This window comes from Ylistrum balloti, unplaced genomic scaffold, assembly GCF_031769215.1.
Source record: "Ylistrum balloti isolate Yb309-2 unplaced genomic scaffold, AGI_CSIRO_Ybal_v1 Utg369678, whole genome shotgun sequence".
In the NCBI taxonomy this organism is placed as follows: Eukaryota; Metazoa; Mollusca; class Bivalvia; order Pectinida; family Pectinidae; genus Ylistrum; species Ylistrum balloti.
The window spans coordinates 32,578-52,982 of record NW_026781920.1 but is presented as its reverse complement, the minus strand read 5'-3'; the positions used below and the strand labels follow the sequence as shown (position 1 = coordinate 52,982).

Genomic DNA, 20,405 nt, shown 5'->3' with positions numbered 1-20,405 from the left:
ATGATTCGATCTTGTCAAACCAACGAACGAAAAGGGCCCAGGTGTCATTCAGGTTTTAACATCTCTTGTCTATATTTATGTATGTTTACTTATCAAATGTATTATTTCCTAAGGAAATGAATTGTTTCCTTTTATGGTGTTTTCTGTGTATGTCATAAGATTGTTGTAGTAATGGACACTATTTACTGTGTTCTCAATTCTGGACTTTAAAGTACCTCAGTACTGGGAGTTACGTCGACATTACAATGACATCCCCGTTAGAAACTATCCTATTATTACCTGTCTATTATTGAGTTCAAATTCAGGGACCAAACACTTCAGATTAGATATCAAACTAAGATGTTTATGGTTTAGATAAAATACCTGTCTGATAATTTGTCATTTTCAGATTTTGTAGAATGGATTTTAATGATCACCTGAAGATGATATGATTTATCACCTTTGTATTTACCCAAGTATATTGCCTGGCCTTGGGATTAGATATTATGAAAAAAAACCCTGACCGTTCACCATGATCAAGCATTGATTGAATCATACATATTTCAGACAAGTGATAATCATAAACTTACCGGGTATGTCAAGGCCAAAACAGATTGAAAATTAGGGTCATATTCTGGGACTATGAAAAGGCATTTTTAAGTAACCCTTTATAGAAGCCTTGCTGAGATATTATAGAAAAGAACCCATGGTTAAAGATTGTGAAAAACCGATCAAGTATTGGACACTTAAACTCTTCAAACCGACTAAGCTAAAACAAGATGTTTGCAGATTAGGGATCATTCAGAGATAGGTATTTGATATGGTGACTTAATCTGCTCATGACCATATAAAAGACCAAATGCTTGTGAAATACTAAAAATTAACACACAACGGTGTAATAATGGGGAACAATGAATCAATAGACACTTTGATTTATTTTTGTAATTGATAGTTTACTTGCAAGGGTTGTGTTTAAAAGTGAGTTTCCATGTTCATCACTCTAAGTGAAAAAAAATATATTGATGATTTAGAAACATAAAAAAATCCCTTCTGAAGGATCACTAAAAAATGTTAGGTGCTCTTGGACAAATTCTGTTGCTCAAGTTGTCTGGATCAAAATAAGATTTGACTGTGAGGTAAACTATCATAGCTTCTTCACTTTCTTTGGTATTGAGGATGGTACACTATAGGTTGTATAGATCTACTCTAGCTGAAATAGACCTGATTCAAGGTTTTAATTTTCCTCTTCACTGAATGGTACGACACCCAACCTTTCACACTTAAGTGTAGATCATTCTTTAGCCATTTTATATCAGTGTCCGGGAACCCTTGGTGAGATTACAAAGAAAGGCTTTCCCAACCATGTCCTCAATATCTGACAGCTGACATAACACCTGAATTAATTGATAAACAAACTTTTCAGTGTTTGAAATGTAACATGTTATCATGTCTTCATAACATTTAAATAAGATTTTACCTGGAATTTTAACACTTGTTTACTTAACTTTAAATTTCTAAGTCAGCTGTGGCATGTTTAAGAATATTTTGTTTACTCTGTATAAGGTTTGGTACATGCTTGTTGATACATTGATGTTTGGATCTTCTATCATTTATACAATTCAGAAAGCTACACAATCAATCACTTACAATGGATAGAAGACCAAATAGTTAATAAACAGATATCGTGCAATGAATTGTCTATGTTTTCGTATAAAGAGTAGGCATGATGACGCCATTCCAGGGATCTAGGGATAGTGTCAGACCATACAATTAATTATAAGATATTAGATGGACTTCAAAATGATCCTAACACAAACCAAATCTAGATAGGCCCCCAACTCTTCCTCTCAGCTTCTGGACACGTTTCAGCTACTAGAGTTAGGGTAAGGCGCTATTAGGCCCTAGAGCCATCTTCTAAAACTAGTATAATCAAGCTATCATCGCTACGGTTCCATCCCACTGAGGGAATGCAGGTTGCCCTCCCACATGTCCAGAACACTGAAGTTCGTCAATGAGGCGATGTTTGGACATGGGAGGAGTTTCAAAGACAAAAAACCTGTCAACCAACCAACCAACCAGAATTGTCATCCATTGATTCCATACATCCTCTGTAGTGTTCAAACCATATCAATGGGTCATGGATAATTTATGCTGTTGCCATAGCAGTGCAAAATGGTTTTTAATACATTTCTTTCTGCAATATCTCCTTCTGTTTCATCATGTTTTAAATCAATGTCATATATTGAGAACAATCAGCAGATTTGGTTCATATTTACCCAATAGTATTATAACATCAAGTTCTTCACCTGACATATTCTGATTTCAATGGGAATTTTCTTGTCAGTTTTTGATTTCTATATTCTATATCATTAGTACATATATACTTCAATGAGCTCATGAATGGATATTGGTCAAATTCATTGATTCTTGGTATCATAAACTAAAAATTGCTTTGTGACATAAAAGAAAAAGACTTTGCAGCCAAAACAATGATACAAGTATCTAAAATTTTAATTTGATCAATATAAGCAAATATTGTATTAAGAATATCTTAAACGTTGGCTTGTTATCAGGTAAGCTTTACGTTTGTTTCAAGGGTTTAATAAAATGCTATGTGAATTTTTCATTTCAGCTTGTAAAAGGCATGCAAAAATGAAAAATATTCTTTGATCTGTGTAAATGTCAAATATCTCCTTGTAACTAAGATGAAAATGTAAGAGCTTACATGCATATGAAATGAAAAATACGTAAAGATTATGGTGTAAGAGTGGACAAAAAGAGCATGAATCTACCAATAGAGATTGTGAAGATTTTAACATTGTGTTTCTCTTCTGTACAGTGATATTGTAAAGATTTTGGCTTTGTCTTTTTCCTACAGCAATTCCCAAGCCCCCTCCTCCAATAGTTGGCAAAGTAACCCACCAGTCTATTGAGCTATACTGGGACGAGGCCCTCGTTCATGCCTACAGTGTAGGTGACAAGGCCAATGGCAAGATCAAGTCATTTTTACAGGAGAAAGACCGTGGTGGACAGTGGTGTGGTGCCTACACGTAAGTCTTTACAAAATTATTAATGTTTATAACGAAAGAGAAAATATTATCCTGCCTGCATGGATATGTCATGCTAGCCCAGAATTCTTCTGAAATCCTGTTATATGTCTTGCTAGTTGGGATTCTGTTTGGATTCTGCAAGGATATGCTGTAATAGACAGGATCTTATTTAATGATCACATAGTGAAAGACAGGTTGCGAGCCCAAATGACAATGCAAGTTTGGGTTCGACCAGGGTCTGTAAAGCTAAATCAACAAATAAATTATCTGTCTTTGAGAAGAAAAAAGAACTTTCTTTTGATGTGTAATACATTATTAAAAGTGAGTCTAAACACCATTATTTTAATAAAAAGGAATAGTTACCATGTAATGGAAAACTTGGTTGTTACAAATAAAGGGAATAATGCTGGGATTAAGATGAATTGGTTTTGTGTTGATCCTGAATTCTGATAAACAAATAATCCAGATGGTCAATTGTTGATCTAATAAGTCTGGATGACACAACAGTAGATTGTTGAGAGTAAAGTTCTTTTCATATAGTCTGAAAGAAAGACTGATCAAATTGAAATTTGTTTTTTTTCATCCCTGAGGGCAGGTAGATTGTACATATCTAAAAGTCTTGATAGCATGTTGCTTTTTTGTAATGTGAATAGATACTGTAAAAGCATTAATTTTTGTGAAGGATTCATTTTTGTAAAATTCGTAGGTATTCTAAATCCATGTCAGGAAATTGTAAATGAAGACATATTATAGTGTAAGCGGATTACACGAGCAAGATTTGACCATTAAATCTAGTGACAATGAAATTAATATTTTTTGGAAAACCATGAATATTTGAGCTTCACAAAAATATCTAATTTTCGGTAGTTATATTTTCTTATTATTCAGAATCTAAATGATAGATGGCTTCTTGTTGGCAATTTTACTTTCCTGAGTCAGAATGCAGGGAGTTTGAATGATGTTTTATGTCATGGTCTGAAGTGTCTGTATGAAGATGATTGTCAATCTGCAATGTTGATGTAATTAAGTATACACTTATTTAAGGACACAAGGTTACTGTATAGCCAGGTATTTTCACATTACATTAGCTTTACCATGCAGTAATGAGACAAGATTGCATTAGATATCCTTTTACATCCAGATTTGGAAATTTTCATTCATTAAGATACAAATAGACTGTTTTGAAAAAAAAAATCATACTAGCAACGACAGCAGATCTAAAGTGCCTGATTTACCAATACATATTACTACTCAACAGGCCATTCTAAAGTTAAAGATCTCTTGAGGAGAAGTTCCTATTCAGTCTTAAACCTCAAATTTTGATACATATTTTCAAATGTATTCACAGCAATATGCAATTTTCAAATGCAAATATTTGATTTACAAGGATCAATAGATTCAAAACAATGGCACGATCGTAATTGTTTACTCACTTGTCTTATCGCCTTTATGTTAGCTGTTATGGCCTCTGGGTCAAATGAATGATAATTGTGTTATTGATACATAGATATATATATAATCGATATTTCAAAATATTATATAGTCTTTTTATATGAATATATCAAGCGTTTTGAGAGTCCTAAACTGTTAACTTCCAAAAAAATCGCTGATTTGTTGACCTGTGACATCTCTCAATGTTGCCATGGGAGGGCACTCATATAAAATTCACAATTTTTGAGAGTTCAGATAGCATAGTGGAAATGCATTCGCCTTTCACAGAGCAGTGTTTCATGGTTTCATTCACAGAATGGATGTGAAAAGGTATGGGGTCACCTGCCTGACCACATAGGTCTTCCTCAGTACTCCTGTCTGGTCCCATGGTATGCTTTCATACATGCCAACAAGAGTGATTAGTATAATTTGCAATGACTTGTTTCTCAATATTTGTGAAATATAGGAAATTTAACCTAAATTTCATTGATAATTTGTCATTAAATAGCTTTGCCAAATAATACGGTATGAGTCAATGGGTAATTATAATTTTATCAGTCTGTGCTAACAAAATTCATCACCAATTGATAGAACCTTGGACTGAATTTTGTCATTAACCTTCCACTGGTACTATTACTGATTTTCAATATGTAAGGCCATGTTTTGTCTGTATATCAATTTTGACCTTTAAGACCTTCTAGTGTAAACAGTACTAAGGCACTAAAATACTAGGAAAACACATTCTGCTATGTAAATAGCGGTGTTTATTGGAGGGTATTGACCCACAGCTAATTACATACCTGGCCATACAGATGTTAGAAAGTTGATTATCATTGATGTTTTGATAGCGTCTCAAGAATCAAAGACGTTTTCCCTTCACTGGTACACAGATTTTCTGCAGCCAGTCTGACTAAATATTGACTCAGGACAACCTCAAAACGTTTCACGGATTACATTGACAACCATGATTGTTTACGGTCTGATGTCGTATGATATGGTGGTTTCCATTCTACAATCTGGTGGTGTAATAGCCCCAAGTTAAATTGATTTAGATTTCAGCAGGTTATCAAAATAAATGGATTTTTGTTACATAATCTAGACCCATTTAAATACATACACTTGAATCTGTAAAGCCGATAATGTAGGGTATGCATTCAGGATAAATATGTTTTGTGTGTTAGAAATATTGTTCAGTCTTTTTTTCTATAGATAGAAGGGAAATTTCAGGTTGTAGGAGTCCTGAAAATCATTGATCCATATGATAAAAGGAGACTTAGTCTAGCTATATTATAATTTTGGCTTCAGAAAATCACACTATATGCTATGTAATGAATGTGGTGGATAATATGTGTGTGGAGAACATCACAAAAAAAGAAAGGAAGAAATGAAAAGCCAGAAGCAAACCAATATTGTGTGAAATTACGAGAAATTGAAAAATACGCCTGACAATTAACATGACTATTTCTTTGTCCAAAGGGAGACATGGAAGAGATTTGTCAGACAGCTCTTCAAAACCAATCATAAAATTAGTCAGATTTTTGGGGTTGAAGTTATAAGAACGAGAAAGACAGTAATTGCTTGTGGTACTTTGTTTATGCCATACCTTATACAGTAAAATCAGAGAGATTGTTGGTTCTGTTAATAGCCATTGTCTCTATTAAGGAAATCAATGTTTGTGATTTTGTCTCCAGTTGGGAGAAATAACATGTATGCATATTTTCTAGTCTTGTGGCCAGTTAAAGCCGAATGGCAAAATTATTATTTAGATGTTAAACCAATGTTTATAACAATTATTGTGTCGAGAATGATTTGTCGCTAGACCATAAATGTGTTTATACATTCCTGGGATGTCTGTTACACCATACCTTCGGCTTGACTTATTTATAAAGTGTATGGCAATAAGTATCTTCTAGCCTTAGATTCATCAATATTTCACACATTGTTGTGACGAATAAGACATTTCATATCCACCCAATTATACATGCTTTTCTGACGATTTAAGGATATAAAAATTTATAGTCAAGGGTTAAACTTGTGAAATTGTTTTGTAAACAAAAAGTTTAATATAAAAATCAACAAGTACCTGTTGGTTTAAAAGAAAGAAAGACTTGCTGTCAGAATTGTAAATGCTGAAACCCTCAGCATGTGGTATATTATTAAAGTTGTACATGTTTGATGGGATATCTTATATGTATAGAATTATTGGGGGTGAATTAATTTTTCAGAGCTCGAAAGTTGTTTTGAAATTTATTCAATAATACACATGCACATATTCCATTTATAATTGATCTCATTTGATGTACAATGATTTCATTATGCGTGAAAACTGTCTTTTGATAATTTTTTTTGTGTCATCTTCACTTATTGAATTAAACTTAAAGGAAAATAGTCTTTAATATTGGTAAAAGTGAATATACATTTCAATGTGAACCATTCTGGTCCATTATATTTCAAAATTGTGGTATTAAAGTCAAATTAAGATTGTAATAAATCTTTAAAAAAAATATGTGTTCATTTGACTTCTTGGATTATTTTCTGCTAAATGTTTTAGAATGGTTCTCACAAAAGAAAAATGCTGTAAATATCTAAGAATTTTGAAGAAAATTTAATATAAATTTTACTTTTTACAAATATTGAATGGGTATGAGTACTCATGTATTGAAATCAACTTTACATCGTTATATATTGAAACTACTCAAGCGAGATAAAATTTGTTAAGATATACCATAGATTTAAACTTATCATGAAATTTGATGAATAATAACCAAAGCCAGAAAATGAAATACTAACATTCTCTTTTAGAATCCTTGCAGGTTTAGAGATTTAGAAAGCTTCAACAGTTAGTATGTGATACCATTTGCAGAATATTGGATATATTTTTGTACCATCTACTTTGTGGCTACAAAGTCAACAAAATAAACCCGCTTACTAAAATTCTTCAATCCCGACTTCAATCACAGTTTTTATGATGACTTTACCTTATCAATAAATTTCTCACCTGCTTGAGCCCGGAAGACCCTTATCAACATAGTATTGACAAGCTTGGTATTACTTGTAAAGTTTATTTGGATCTAATTTCTTGATTTATAAAACCATTGAATTCTTGAGATTTATTTTCAATATTAAGAACAATTTTCCTAAATGACCAGTAATTCAGGATTATGCTTGATGTTTACTTTTAGTAAGTAGACAAGATATCGCTGGAAATCCTGTGTACACTGTTAATTCTTAATGTCAAAACCAGCATTAGAGTTCAGATTTCTACTGGTGGATATACTGGAAAATTGAAAGCTTACCTGCAGTAGTTGTTCAATTAAAAAATTTTAATTCAAATTGGACTAAAATGAATTTAAAATCATGCCAACATCTAGCATTTGTAAATAATTCCTTGTCAAGAGATAAAGTCTATTGATAGAGCATTTGAAAAAGATTTTGGCAAGTGCCAAAATTGTTCAACTTTATTACTGCCAATTACTTCGTAAAATCAATCATCTTCAAACTTGTTTGACATGTATAAAATCAATCATCTTCAAACTTGTTTGACAAAGAAAACTCCGGGAATATAAACAAGTCAGCTGAAAAAAAATTTCCATAGTAAATTTTTTGATAAGATAAGTACTATGATATATATGAGACAACATGTACTTAGTGTTTCTTAATGTCTATCTGTTTGTAGTGGAATTTAATAATAAACAGAAATTTAAGATTTAAATTAGTATGGTGGATACCAGGCCCAAGTTGCTCAAAGGTTGTTCAGTTTTAATTAGTGGGTAGTGAACAAATTTATTTGTTGTCACTGAAATAACAAAAAACTACTCTCAAATTTTCTGAAAATTCTGCAGTTGTTGAATTACAGCAAATGTTCCAAATTTTTTTTAATTCAAATTTGAAAAAAATTCACTGCTGGTTAAAAAAATGTCACATGTTTTAGAGTTTTTGACTGTAATGGAAGGCTTTGACAGGAAGCATGAAAAAAGTAAAAGAAAAACAAACGTTCCATTGCATGTCATTGAAATTTTGTCTCAAAACACAAAAAGACCACATTCATTTGTCAGGAACTTGCCAACTTTCAATTGATTGTGAAGCTTCTATACAGGTGTCAGCTGTTGAGATACTATTGAGAGAAACAGAAACTTTCAAAATTTAAAAACTAACATTCTCAATACTCCAAGGATTATGATCAAAACTAACATCCTCAATACTCCAAGGATTATGATCAAAACTAACATCCTCAATACTCCAAGGATTATGATCAAAACTAACATCCTCAATACTCCAAGGATTATGATCAAAACTAACATCCTCAATACTCCAAGGATTATGATCAAAACTAACATCCTCAATACTCCAAGGAATTATGATCAAAACTAACATCCTCAATACTCCAAGGATTATGATCAAAACTAACATCCTCAATACTCCAAGGATTATGATCAAAACTAACATCCTCAATACTCCAAGGATTATGATCAAAACTAACATCCTCAATACTCCAAGGATTATGATCAAAACTAACATCCTCAATACTCCAAGGATTATGATCAAAACTAACATCCTCAATACTCCAAGGATTATGATCACTTTTGCTCTCTGCACCTTGAAACATGGAACACTAAAGGAGGGAAATTCAATTCAACGAAGGATGGTAATATAAATATTGTTTGTTTTTAAGTAACTATAGGTTGATATATGGCAGTACATTGAAAACTGGCTTCCTCTAAATTATTAATATTTGTAAGTAAAACAAACAAAATATGTCAGACAATGAGATGTTCTCTCAGCAGAAGCAAATTTTATGTAACATGACTATAGATCATTAAAACTGAGGACAAAATCGTGGCATCACAACAATAAAATACATGTTTATTTGTCAAGGTTCATAAATGAATGCAGTTCAGCTTCTCAATGGACTTCTAAAAGTCTTAGGACCTCCCAGGCTGAAGTATTTTACAGTTAGATGTCTGCTATCCTTTTGCACATTCTGAAAGCAGTTCAATGACTGTCTCTTTTATATTGATGGAATTTTCAATTATTCATATCTAATAGCACTTTGTATCTGCCCGTTTGGCCTCGCTGTTTGGTTTTGATGTTCAGTAGAGCTATTGTCCCTGACCATACAGATAAAAACTCTTTGTTATCGTTTGTTACAGATTATGGTCATTCTTTGTTTTGCTTCTATGGGGAATATTTTAGTGTTTACTGAACTTACCTCTCGGTACTTTCCAGTGAAGGTTGTGTTCAGTGTGTCATTGTTCTTTTTTGTTTCAGTAAACAATTTGAATGAAAGTTTATGACAATGTTTATATAGGTAGGGTACTTGTGTTTTTCAGTGAAGGTTGTGTTCAAAACTGTTGGTTCTATTTTGTTTCTGTAAACAATTTGAATGCTAGTTGCTGATGATACTTAAACAAGTAGGGTACTTGTATTTTTCAGTGAAGGTTGTGTTCAAAACTGTTGGTTCTATTTTGTTTCTGTAAACAATTTGAATGCTAGTTGCTGATGATACTTAAACAAGTAGGGTACTTGTGTTTTTCAGTGAAGGTTGTGTTCAAACCTGTTAGTTCTGATTCTTTTCAGTAAACAATTTGAATACTAGTTGCTGATGCTTAAACAAGTAGGGTTCCTGTGTTTGTCAGTGAAGGTCATGTTCAGAAGTGTCAGTGCTAATTTGTTTCAGTAAACAATTTCAATGATATTTGCTGATGATGCATATAACTAAGATACCTGGGTTTGTCAGTGAAGGATGTCTTCAGGAGTGTCAGTGCTAATTTGTTTCAATAATCATTTATTGATACTACCTGACAATGCTAATAGGTAGTGTATCTGTGTGGGAAGCCTGTGTTCATATGTCAATGAAGGATGTCTTCAGGAGTGTCAGTGCTAATTTGTTTCAATAATCATTTATTGATACTATCTGACATTGTTTATATGTAGTGTAACTGTGTTTTTTCAACAAAAGTTATATTCAGAACTGTGGCTGTCAGTGCTAATTATGTTGTGTTCAGATAGTCCCAGTGCTTTATCTGTATATTGTTAAAGTAAACATTGATTGAATAAATATATAATCTTTATTTTTTTTACAACAGTGCTAAACAAGCTTTAAGCTTATATGAATTATATCAAACACCTTGGTGAAAGGCGAGTGTGTTACAACTGCACATTTAACCCAACCATCTAATGATTGAATGGAGTTAGTGTTATTTTGGTGCATTTATGTAGATAGGCATTTAATTAATATTCATGTTTGACATAACATTTTGCAGGCGTATGTACAGCTTGCTAGTGAGAGAAATAATTATTGTTTTATGTTTGACTGAAAAGCTGTGTCATTTATATCGAATATAAATGCCATACCAAGCCAGTTAAATTATTGTTTTTATGTTTGGCTGAAAAGCTGTGTCATTCATATTGAATATAAATGCCATACCAAGCCAGTTAAATTATTGTTTTATGTTTTGCTAAAAAGTTGTGTCATTCATATTGACTGTAAATGCATACTAAGAAATTCAATGGTCATATTTGCATTGCAGAAAATTTGTAACTGTTTGATGAAGATTCCAATCTAAGAGTATCATGTTGCCTATATGGTTATTTCAGTTGTATTTGTGAAGTCAAAATTGTCATTGGAGCAGTGACATTCATAGTCATAAAAATGCCACCTCTGAATACTTGGCCTACAAATTAACCTTCAATGCAGTACTAACATGGAAGTTCTATCCTAAAATCATGAATTGGACTTAATCCAGCACTACATCATGGCATTTGTGACTGAATTCATGGTCTGAATACCAGTAAATTTGAATCGGTTTATTAAAACGAATGTCTATTCTAATCTATTGAAGGCTAATTCTAAGCCTGGTCTCTTATGGATTATTACAGGTCTGATGCTTCACTTTACTTTAAAAATTAATAGTGTTTGTAGATGTTAAAAATTGATACAGTCATCAGAAAGGGAAGTCAATTACACCATATCAATACTGGCTTTCATTGTCAAACACACCTGTAATAACCCCCTCAAGTTCTATAGTGGCTGGTAAACATTGTGAACCCCCTGGATTAATAATACCTTTCTCAATTTACCGTAATTATACTGAAGTAAGCCACAAGGCTTACACATGATCAATAATTTGGGTTTGTTTGATGGGTTTTTGCCCCTTCAACTGGCAATGGTTGCTTTGAGGTAGGCCTCCTTGTGGTAGCTGTGTTAGCGACCTCACTGAACAACATATGGGAAGCCCATCACTATGACAGCACAAGGCAATTAGTGTTTCTCAGCATCAGTAAAACACTAAACATTTTGAGAAGGAATTATGAAATCACACACCTCACATATTCACCTGAGGCTGCAATTTACAGTGGAATGCTTAAACAACTGAGCTATCGCATCCCCAGAGGGATGATGAGTGTATTAAAGGGTTATATTAACTAAAAGTTGTTCATATTTCTATGGAACTGCAATTAATGAATGCTTAGAGGGGGCTTATCGTAAGACTGGGCCTAAAGTTAGATAAATATGGTATATAATATTAATATATAATGACTTGGCACATTTTATTACCTTGAATATTCCTTTGTTATTGAATAAACATATCATTTTTATCATGTTTTCTTTGCTTAATTCAAGGGTAGTTTGTCTATTGATATACAGAAACTGGATTTAAAATTATCATGAATGCTGTGTATATAATGCAATTTTCATGTTCTTCATATTTCTTTGTGCCAAAGCGAACTATATAGAATCAATATATGATAAAGGATTTTAGGCTTTACTTGATTCAAGGATATTAAGTGTTTCTTTTTAGTCCATGAAAGGGCTGATGTTGTCTATGCAACCACAGGTGAAAATCCCAAGGTGTGTGGTTTATTGACCCTTCTTATCACTGGTGGATTATCTTTCTCAGAAAGCTTAGAAATGGACTGATTTATGCTGTCATGGTTGTGTCCCTGAGCAAGACATTCCTCCCTCGTTGCTCTGGATGGCATGTGGCAGTCCTTCTGTATGATGTTCAGTGAGGTAGCCACCAGCTACACAATGGAGACCTGCACGATAAATCCAATGAACAAACAAACAAACCAGGAACCTGATGATGCTAGGAGAAAATAAATAACTGTGATATATATAAGGTTAATGCCAGGGGCCTTAAAGATAAACTTCCACCAAGATGAAAGGGAAGGAAACTCAGACCATTACATATTGATATTTTAATCAACCTTGGTTGGTGTTTTTATTGTATCATTAATCTTGTAATTTTGGAAGCTGTGTTTATATGCAAAGAAGGTTATTTTCAAGGGATCAAAAATAGAATTGATTTTGGATGAATATGAACATTTTTCTGACTGTATCACCAAATCATCTTGGTATTGATATCTGAGAACTATCAATTATAGATTGAAGTAATCAGAAATTTGCATGCTGTGATAAAAAGACCACTCCTGGGGATTAAAGTGCATCGTTTGTTGACCGTCGAGTGGTAGAGCTTCAGAGTCATTAATATTAATTTAAAGCTCTGAAGTACATTGCCCCATAATGCATATTGGTAATCTCTTGCCTGTCCAGGTCTGTCTTTAAGTGTTTATTATTTGGTCTTCTCAAAATCAAAAGCTACCATGATGTGTATCTTAATATCTCAGTAAGTTTTATATGCAGGTGCCTTAATAGTGTTGTTGGTAAAACTTTGGCCTATTTAACCTCAGGTGATGATCAGAGGTCTGTTTTTATGCTCCCTATCTGCAGTGGTTTGTGTTTCTGAAGAAACTATCCATTATTGTCAAGATTGTGTCCTTGGATAAGACACTTTTGTATCCTCCAGCTCTGGATGACTTATGATGGGCCTCTTCTATGTTTTTTAATGAAGTAGCCACCAGCAAATACAAGGAGACCTATCTCAAAATGATTCTGGATGTTAGTCCACTGTTGGTGAAAGCAGAGGGGACTGTAATGTTTGTCTCCATCTGTCTGTCCATCAGTCTGTTCATCTGTCTGTCTGCATGTTTGTTTCCAAACAATAACTTAAGAAAAGACAGATAGATTTAAATGAAACTTCATATCCTGTTAGCTTATGAGGTAATACAGAGTGGGGTTGAGTTTGGGGTAAAGAGGTCAACTACTAAGATCACTGTTACTAAAAAAAAATGGACTTTTATCATTAAAATTTGGTGTCCCGATGATAACTTCAGAAAGAATGAATGGATTTGGTTGAAACTTCATAAAATGCTAGCTTATGAAGTAATATAGAGTGAGATGGAGTTTGAGGTCAAATTGCATTGAAACTTGATTCAATTTAATATCATTAGAAAATATATAGGTCGAGATTGAGTTAGGGATCAAAAGGTCATCTGTGAAGGCTGTGAAAGTCACTTACTACAATAGACATTAATCACCATTTTATCATGGCCTGCATCAAAGATGGGGGAAGCAAAGTTTACCAGAATAATGCCAGTTTTCAACTGACTAATGTTCAAAAGTCACTGTGTCGAAAGGACAAGGTCAAATTTTACATCTTTTCATGTGTATACTGACATTGTATGGTTAGATTTACTCTAAAGGTCAGACAAAACTCCGGGTCCTTTCTGACATGTCAGTGTTTTAATTTGTTTGCCAGAAAATCACTTGATTGAATGAGGGATAAAAAACTTGCTTAAAACTTCATACAGCATTAAGCACAAGGGAGTACATACAAAGTTTTTTTATGCATTAATTTCTGGTTTGTGTGTCAAGCGGCTGGGTTTTGGAGGAGAGACTTTCAAGTGTTCAAATGAGGCATCTGTTCATTGCTTTCAAACTCTATGTTGCTTAGAAAATTTAATAAATGGCAGGGGACAAATGTTGCATGAAACACTAACTGTAAGCTTGTTCTTAAACATAGCAAACAAACAGTACAAATATTTTTTATGGAGAAAATACTATCTGGAAGAGTTATGTCCCTTTATTTCAAAACTCAACTGGCCTTAAAAATTAAGCAATTACTTTTGTGTAGGTCTTTCTGATAGGTCATTGTTCTGTAGTTTTCATTAGGAATAGCCATATAAAATATTAACAACTTCAGGGTAAAGTAGAAAAACATATAAAGGCTATCTAATGTGACGGTTTTCAATGTTTAGATTAATTGTTGTCACCAATTGAGCTAATATATAGTTTTAATTTTCAATTAAGTCTTTGTGATAGAAGTTTAATTTTCTGTAAAAATTTAGTTAAAGTGCTAAAGAGAATTAGAAAGTGGTTCAAAAGTTTCAGTCAGATTTTCAAAACACTTATTCAGGTTTAGAAATGGTCTCAAATTTTAATGAAACACTTTTAGATTCAGGTAATTAAATATTAGTCAAATGATAATAACATAAAACAAATAAATGGCATGACTGAAATTTTCCATTTTATTTCTTAAATTTTGAGATTTAAATTGAAAAGAATATTTACAGACATATTTTGTAGTTTTAATTGGTATGATTAATGTTGTACATTTTTGTTGTAGATAAAGATTGATTTTGTTGATACGGTAGTACAATCTGTGACAGAAATGTTAATTTCATATATATATATATATATATCAACCTCAGCTTCTGAGAAAAATTGTTTAAGTAGGGAATAGTTGAATTGGTACCAAGGTCTTGTTTAATTAAATTATGGGCAAGATTCCTTGAAGGTCAATTTGAATTGAATAATTGAAGATCTATATAAAGGTATTTGACTTCTATGAATGTGTAATAGGCCAGAGATTTACATTATTGATTTGAGTAACCTACTTATAAAATCCTGATGTTTCCTTGGTAGGTTGTGAAATGATAAATACATTTAAATCTGGCACTTCAACAAACGGGGAACATTTTTTTTCATTTCATTATTAAGAGATGATATTGTCAACATGGATTTTCTATGTTAGTTGACAACGGCACAGAAGTATAATAGGTATTCTGTGTATTCCACCTGTGTATTTACATCTTGTTGTGATTTGTTTTGGTTTTCTTTTTCTAGCATTTTCCTAATCGAGTTTTAGGAATTAGCTGACACTTAGACATTGTCCATTTTGTTTAGGTTAACAGCTCTTGAATAAGTCCAGTACACCGAGGGACCTAGCCATTTATGTCAATTTACTTTTCATCGAGTATCCGAGAGAATTACTCCCGAGAATCACTTACATAATAACACCATTCAAATATAAGTAAAATATAAACAAATACGCTGTCAACACAATCCACCGATATGTTGACTATGCTGATTAATGATTTATAAATCTTTTTTCTTACCTAATATTTTCTAGTTGTGCCTGCACTCCTATTATTTTGCAGGGGTCATTTAGTGCTTTTCAATTCTTTTGATCTGTAGATTTTTCTATATATGTGGTCAGAATTCATTAATATTCTGTAGGTCCATTAATTTGATTGTTGATACCTTTTAAGAAATATGATATTAGATACTTAAAATGTAGGTCACTATGACATTTCTACTTTCATTAGACTTAACGTTCATAAAGCTTAATTTATTGAATCGTTATAAACTATACAAGATATTACTTTGAAGAGAAAACAATGTTTTTCAATTTAAAAAAAAGACATTTGCTTGCAATCATACATACTGTAAGATCATTAATTTTTGTGAGGGACTTATTTTCATTGATTTCATGATACTCTTAATTTATGTCCATGAACTGTAGAATTATTTTTAGTAGATATATTGGGCTATATTCATCCATGAAAACAAATTTTCCACAAAATAATGATTTTTTGGAAAATCACAAAAATGAAGCTCCAATAAAATCTATGATTTTACAGGAATGAAATAAAAAAATAACTGAAAGACTCGTTTACATTAATATCAACTATGAATCTATTGTATGTTAAATGGTATAGTTGATTTTAATTGTAACTTGTTCAAGTTTTGATATGAAAAAAAAATTGAAATGAATTGAAAGTTAAATGTATGCAAGTGCAAATGTATGTTTTGCCCTTTAAAGAGATGTTGTATAACTATAGACATACACATTTAAATTGTATTTGTGCAGAAAGGGATTAATATGAATTTCAACACTTTGAACTGAGACTTCAGATCTAGAGACTGTGTGGTCTGATATTAATAAAAGCCTTGATGCTGGCTGCTTCCAAAACCACAGACTTGGCCAGCATCCTGTCTGATGATCGGTATTTTGATCTGAAAAAATTGAAATGAATTTGAAGTTAAATGTATACAAGAGTGGATGTATGTTTTGCCATCTAAAGATATGTTGTAAAGGGTAGACATACACATTTAAATCGTATTTGTACAAAAAGGGATTAATATAAGTGTCAACACCATTACACTTTAGAATTGTCCTGAAAGTTGAAGATGTTCAGAATATTTTTCAATATCATCAGGACCCATTCTGTTAGTTGAGAACATGAAGTAGAGAACTGGTAATATCTAAGATATCAACTACAATGAAGTTGCTATGTGTGACATTTTAGTGACTAATTTGATAGGAATCCTTCATTTTCATGCAAACCTGATGGAATAATAGCACCTTGCTCCTCTTTGGAATGACATTGAATGATATCAATCCTTTAGGAAAAATTCTTAATTTGACATACACAAGGCTTGTCAAATAATTGCTAACTTAATCTTTCCATGAGAGTGGAGAGTTAAGATCATCCTATCTCACCCTCAAAAGGATTCTTTTACTCTTCTGAGTTTTTATAGAACTGTTTTTATCTCAGTGCCAGGCATTGATGCCATTATGTCATTGAATTGTTGACATGACGTCACTGAGTTGTTGACATGAAAATATAGAATTGTTGCTCTGATATCATACCACTTTGCTGACACTGAGGAATCCTCTTGTGTCACCAAATGGTGCGACAAGGAAATCTCGCCCCATGAAAAGTATGGATGATAATTAATAACCAACTATTAAATGTTCCTTCTTTGTTTTTATAAGTAGTTACCACATGATCATCAAATCCACATGAAAGATTTCAGTGACATTCAAACCTTTTTGATGGAATGTCATGGATTGAATTAGGCTGCTATTAATATAGTGTCAATATAAACATCTATGTACTGTGGAGTATGTGGGTACAGTTTATGTACACAATTTAAAGGTCAGAATGACCTAATAGATCACAGACACTTTCATGTATACTGGTCCCAGATCTCTATAATTATATATAGAAGAACTTACAGCATCTTGTCTGATGAACTGTATTTTCAGTATTTATTCAACAGTAATCTGTATGTTATCCCTCAGGCTTATCACAGGATAAGTATGGTATCCCTGAAAGACAGAAAACATAAATAAGATAAACATTAAGAAAATTACAGAACTTTTGCAGACATCCTTAAGTAGTAAATTCCCTTATTTTGATCAATAATAAGCCCATGCTTGGTAATAAGGCCACTCATGTAATACTGTTCAATTGTCCTGTAATAAGCTTACCCTGGCTTTTAGGAATTAGAAAGTTTGTCAGTCCCCTTAAACTTAATGCATGATAAATTTCATTGATTAGTTTCAAACTAAGGGGAGGTAAGCTAGTATTTTTATAGAATCTGGACAATGTTTTACATAATCTTACTAACAGGTTAGTCACCAATAATGTTCCATTAATTCATTACATAGGGACCTTACAATCTGAAAATTGTTGTGAGACAGTCTTAAGATCTTTATAATTTTGATACAGATGTACTATATTCTAATGATCTAGAAGTTCATTGGTCACCAAACTTCATGGCCAATGTGTGGAACAATGCCTGAAGACTGCAACACATCAGATAAAGGTCACAGTGACCTAGTTTTCCACTATTCTGATGGTTGTTTTACTTAACATTAAAAGACAGGTTCTGTCAGTCTCTGTCACTTTTCTGTCAAAGCTGTGTAATTCAATAATAACTTTTGCTAGCATTTTCTGGTACATCTATAATACAGTAGATGTAATCATATAGATTTGAGATTCTGTCAAGTCAGAAGAGATGCACTAAATTTTCTGACTGTTGTCGTTGTGTCCTTCGATAAAATCTTTTTAACCATATTGATGTGGATAATATGCAACAAGACTTCTACATGTTGTTTATTGAGGCGGCCACCAGCTAACAATCTTTTTGAACCATATTGATGTGGATAATATAAACAACAAGACAAAATTCCATCTGTTACATGTTGTTTATTTTCTCAGTTATGAAAGAGGAAAGGATAGATATGATTGAATTGATCCAAAATTAACATACAACTTTTTAAGATCAAAAGCATACAGCAATGACAATGATATGAAAGAAGTCAGTTGAATCCTTTTGGAAAACACTTCCATACACTACTAGGTCTGATGTATATAAGTTGTATGGCCTTTTAAATGCATGCCAGTAGTGACCTATTCAAACTTGAATATGAATCCTCTGGCACATGATGTGTTTGTTTTCCATTTCCATATACTTTACTGGTCGGTAGAAAGATCCACATATAGAGCTTTTACACTTTCATTTAAACTGACTTGTACACACTTAACATATCTTATTTCTGTTTTGTATATATGTAAGCTACCGTTACAGATTTCTCAAGTATTTTGAGGTTGTTTAATATAAACAAAAGAAGGGTCAACTACGTGATTGGGATGTTTATTCAGGTCGTGTTTGGTCTGTTCCTGTCTTTTGAGGACACTCAGGTCATCATAGAGCCTGTATGGTCAAACAGTGGTCATTTTCAACCTCGTCATTGTAAAGTACTTGTTACGGTAAATAATCTTTAAACTTGAGCAGTGTCGCCACTGACCTGATTTTGTAAGGTCAACCTCATATTGGCCATATCCTGTTCAGCTGAGATTGTGGAAAAAACTAGATGCACCTGATATTTCTTAACTTCTGATCAGTATTGACAAGTTTCAGATTCAATTCTTATGTCTAGTATGGATACAATAATGTTTAAACAAAACAGAACATCAACTTAACACACACAGGTAACTGTACAAAAGAATTGATTATAAGGTTGTTTTACTTGCTGGCTCTTTGATAAACCCTATCACTCTTAATTTTGTAGGCCATAACTAAACATTAATTGATAGTAGAATGACAATACTGGTTAGCCCATTTTTGTTTATTGCTTTGACCTCTTCGACTAAGGTAATTGTTCGTTTTTGAAATGAGGACAGATCTAGACCTACTGATCTTTCCGGCGAGCCTAATGACAAAGCCTTTTAAGACATGTATTAATGTGGCTCTGTCCAGATTCCAACCTGAAATGTTATTCTGCTTAGACAAACTGGCTCCTGAACTAGTATATTTTTAAATTGCATCCAGGTCTGAGGCTGATTACTGTAACATCATACATATTGGTTGGGCCAAATTTTCATGGTTTATCAAAAGAAAAAATTCCCATCAGTATTTTTTGAACCTTTGATTATGGTGGATTAACTCAATAGATCTAAGTATACTAATTTTAACAGTTGGTGGATATACAAATTGGTGGAGTAAGAGTACTCACAAAATTAACAAAAATAGTAACCCTACAAAAATTTATGATTATACAGTGTTAAGATTGTGTAGCTTCAATGCATTTTAACACAGGTCTATGAAAGCAAAATATGCTGACTCTTGATACTTGCCAATAATTTTTGCATCGTTTTGTTGCCAAAGTACAGGCTTATAAACATTCCTCAAGAGAAAATCTCATTCCTTTTGATTACTATGTCAGAATATCCTACTTGTAGGGCGCTCAATAAAATCTTCCGCGTAAGCATTGGCTTATGGCATTTTCCATGGAAATCTCCTTTGAGAATCTGACAATTGATGCAGTACATTCCTTACATGATGTGTTGGCTCCATACCAAACTTGATTATGTTTGGATAACATGGTAAACATTTATGTGGTTCAGCTCATTCAGTGGTCAATATCGAACATTTCCACTTCAAAGGAAGATCCAGTTTAGTGTGCAGGTTCATTTTCTACCTAAGGGAGCAGTTTGTGTTTCTCTGAGACCACAGACTATCCTTTG

General features: G+C 32.8%; 1 protein-coding gene across 1 annotated transcript in view; it reads left to right on the top strand.

Annotated features, from left to right (window-relative positions):
* Positions 1 to 20,405, top strand: part of LOC132564118 (fibronectin type 3 and ankyrin repeat domains 1 protein-like) — a 52,666-nt gene that overhangs the window by 16,895 nt on the left and 15,366 nt on the right. The window contains exon 3 of the mRNA XM_060228799.1: positions 2,858 to 3,029. Within this exon, the coding sequence (XP_060084782.1) occupies positions 2,858 to 3,029 (172 nt within the window). The remainder of the gene's footprint in view (positions 1 to 2,857; positions 3,030 to 20,405) is intronic.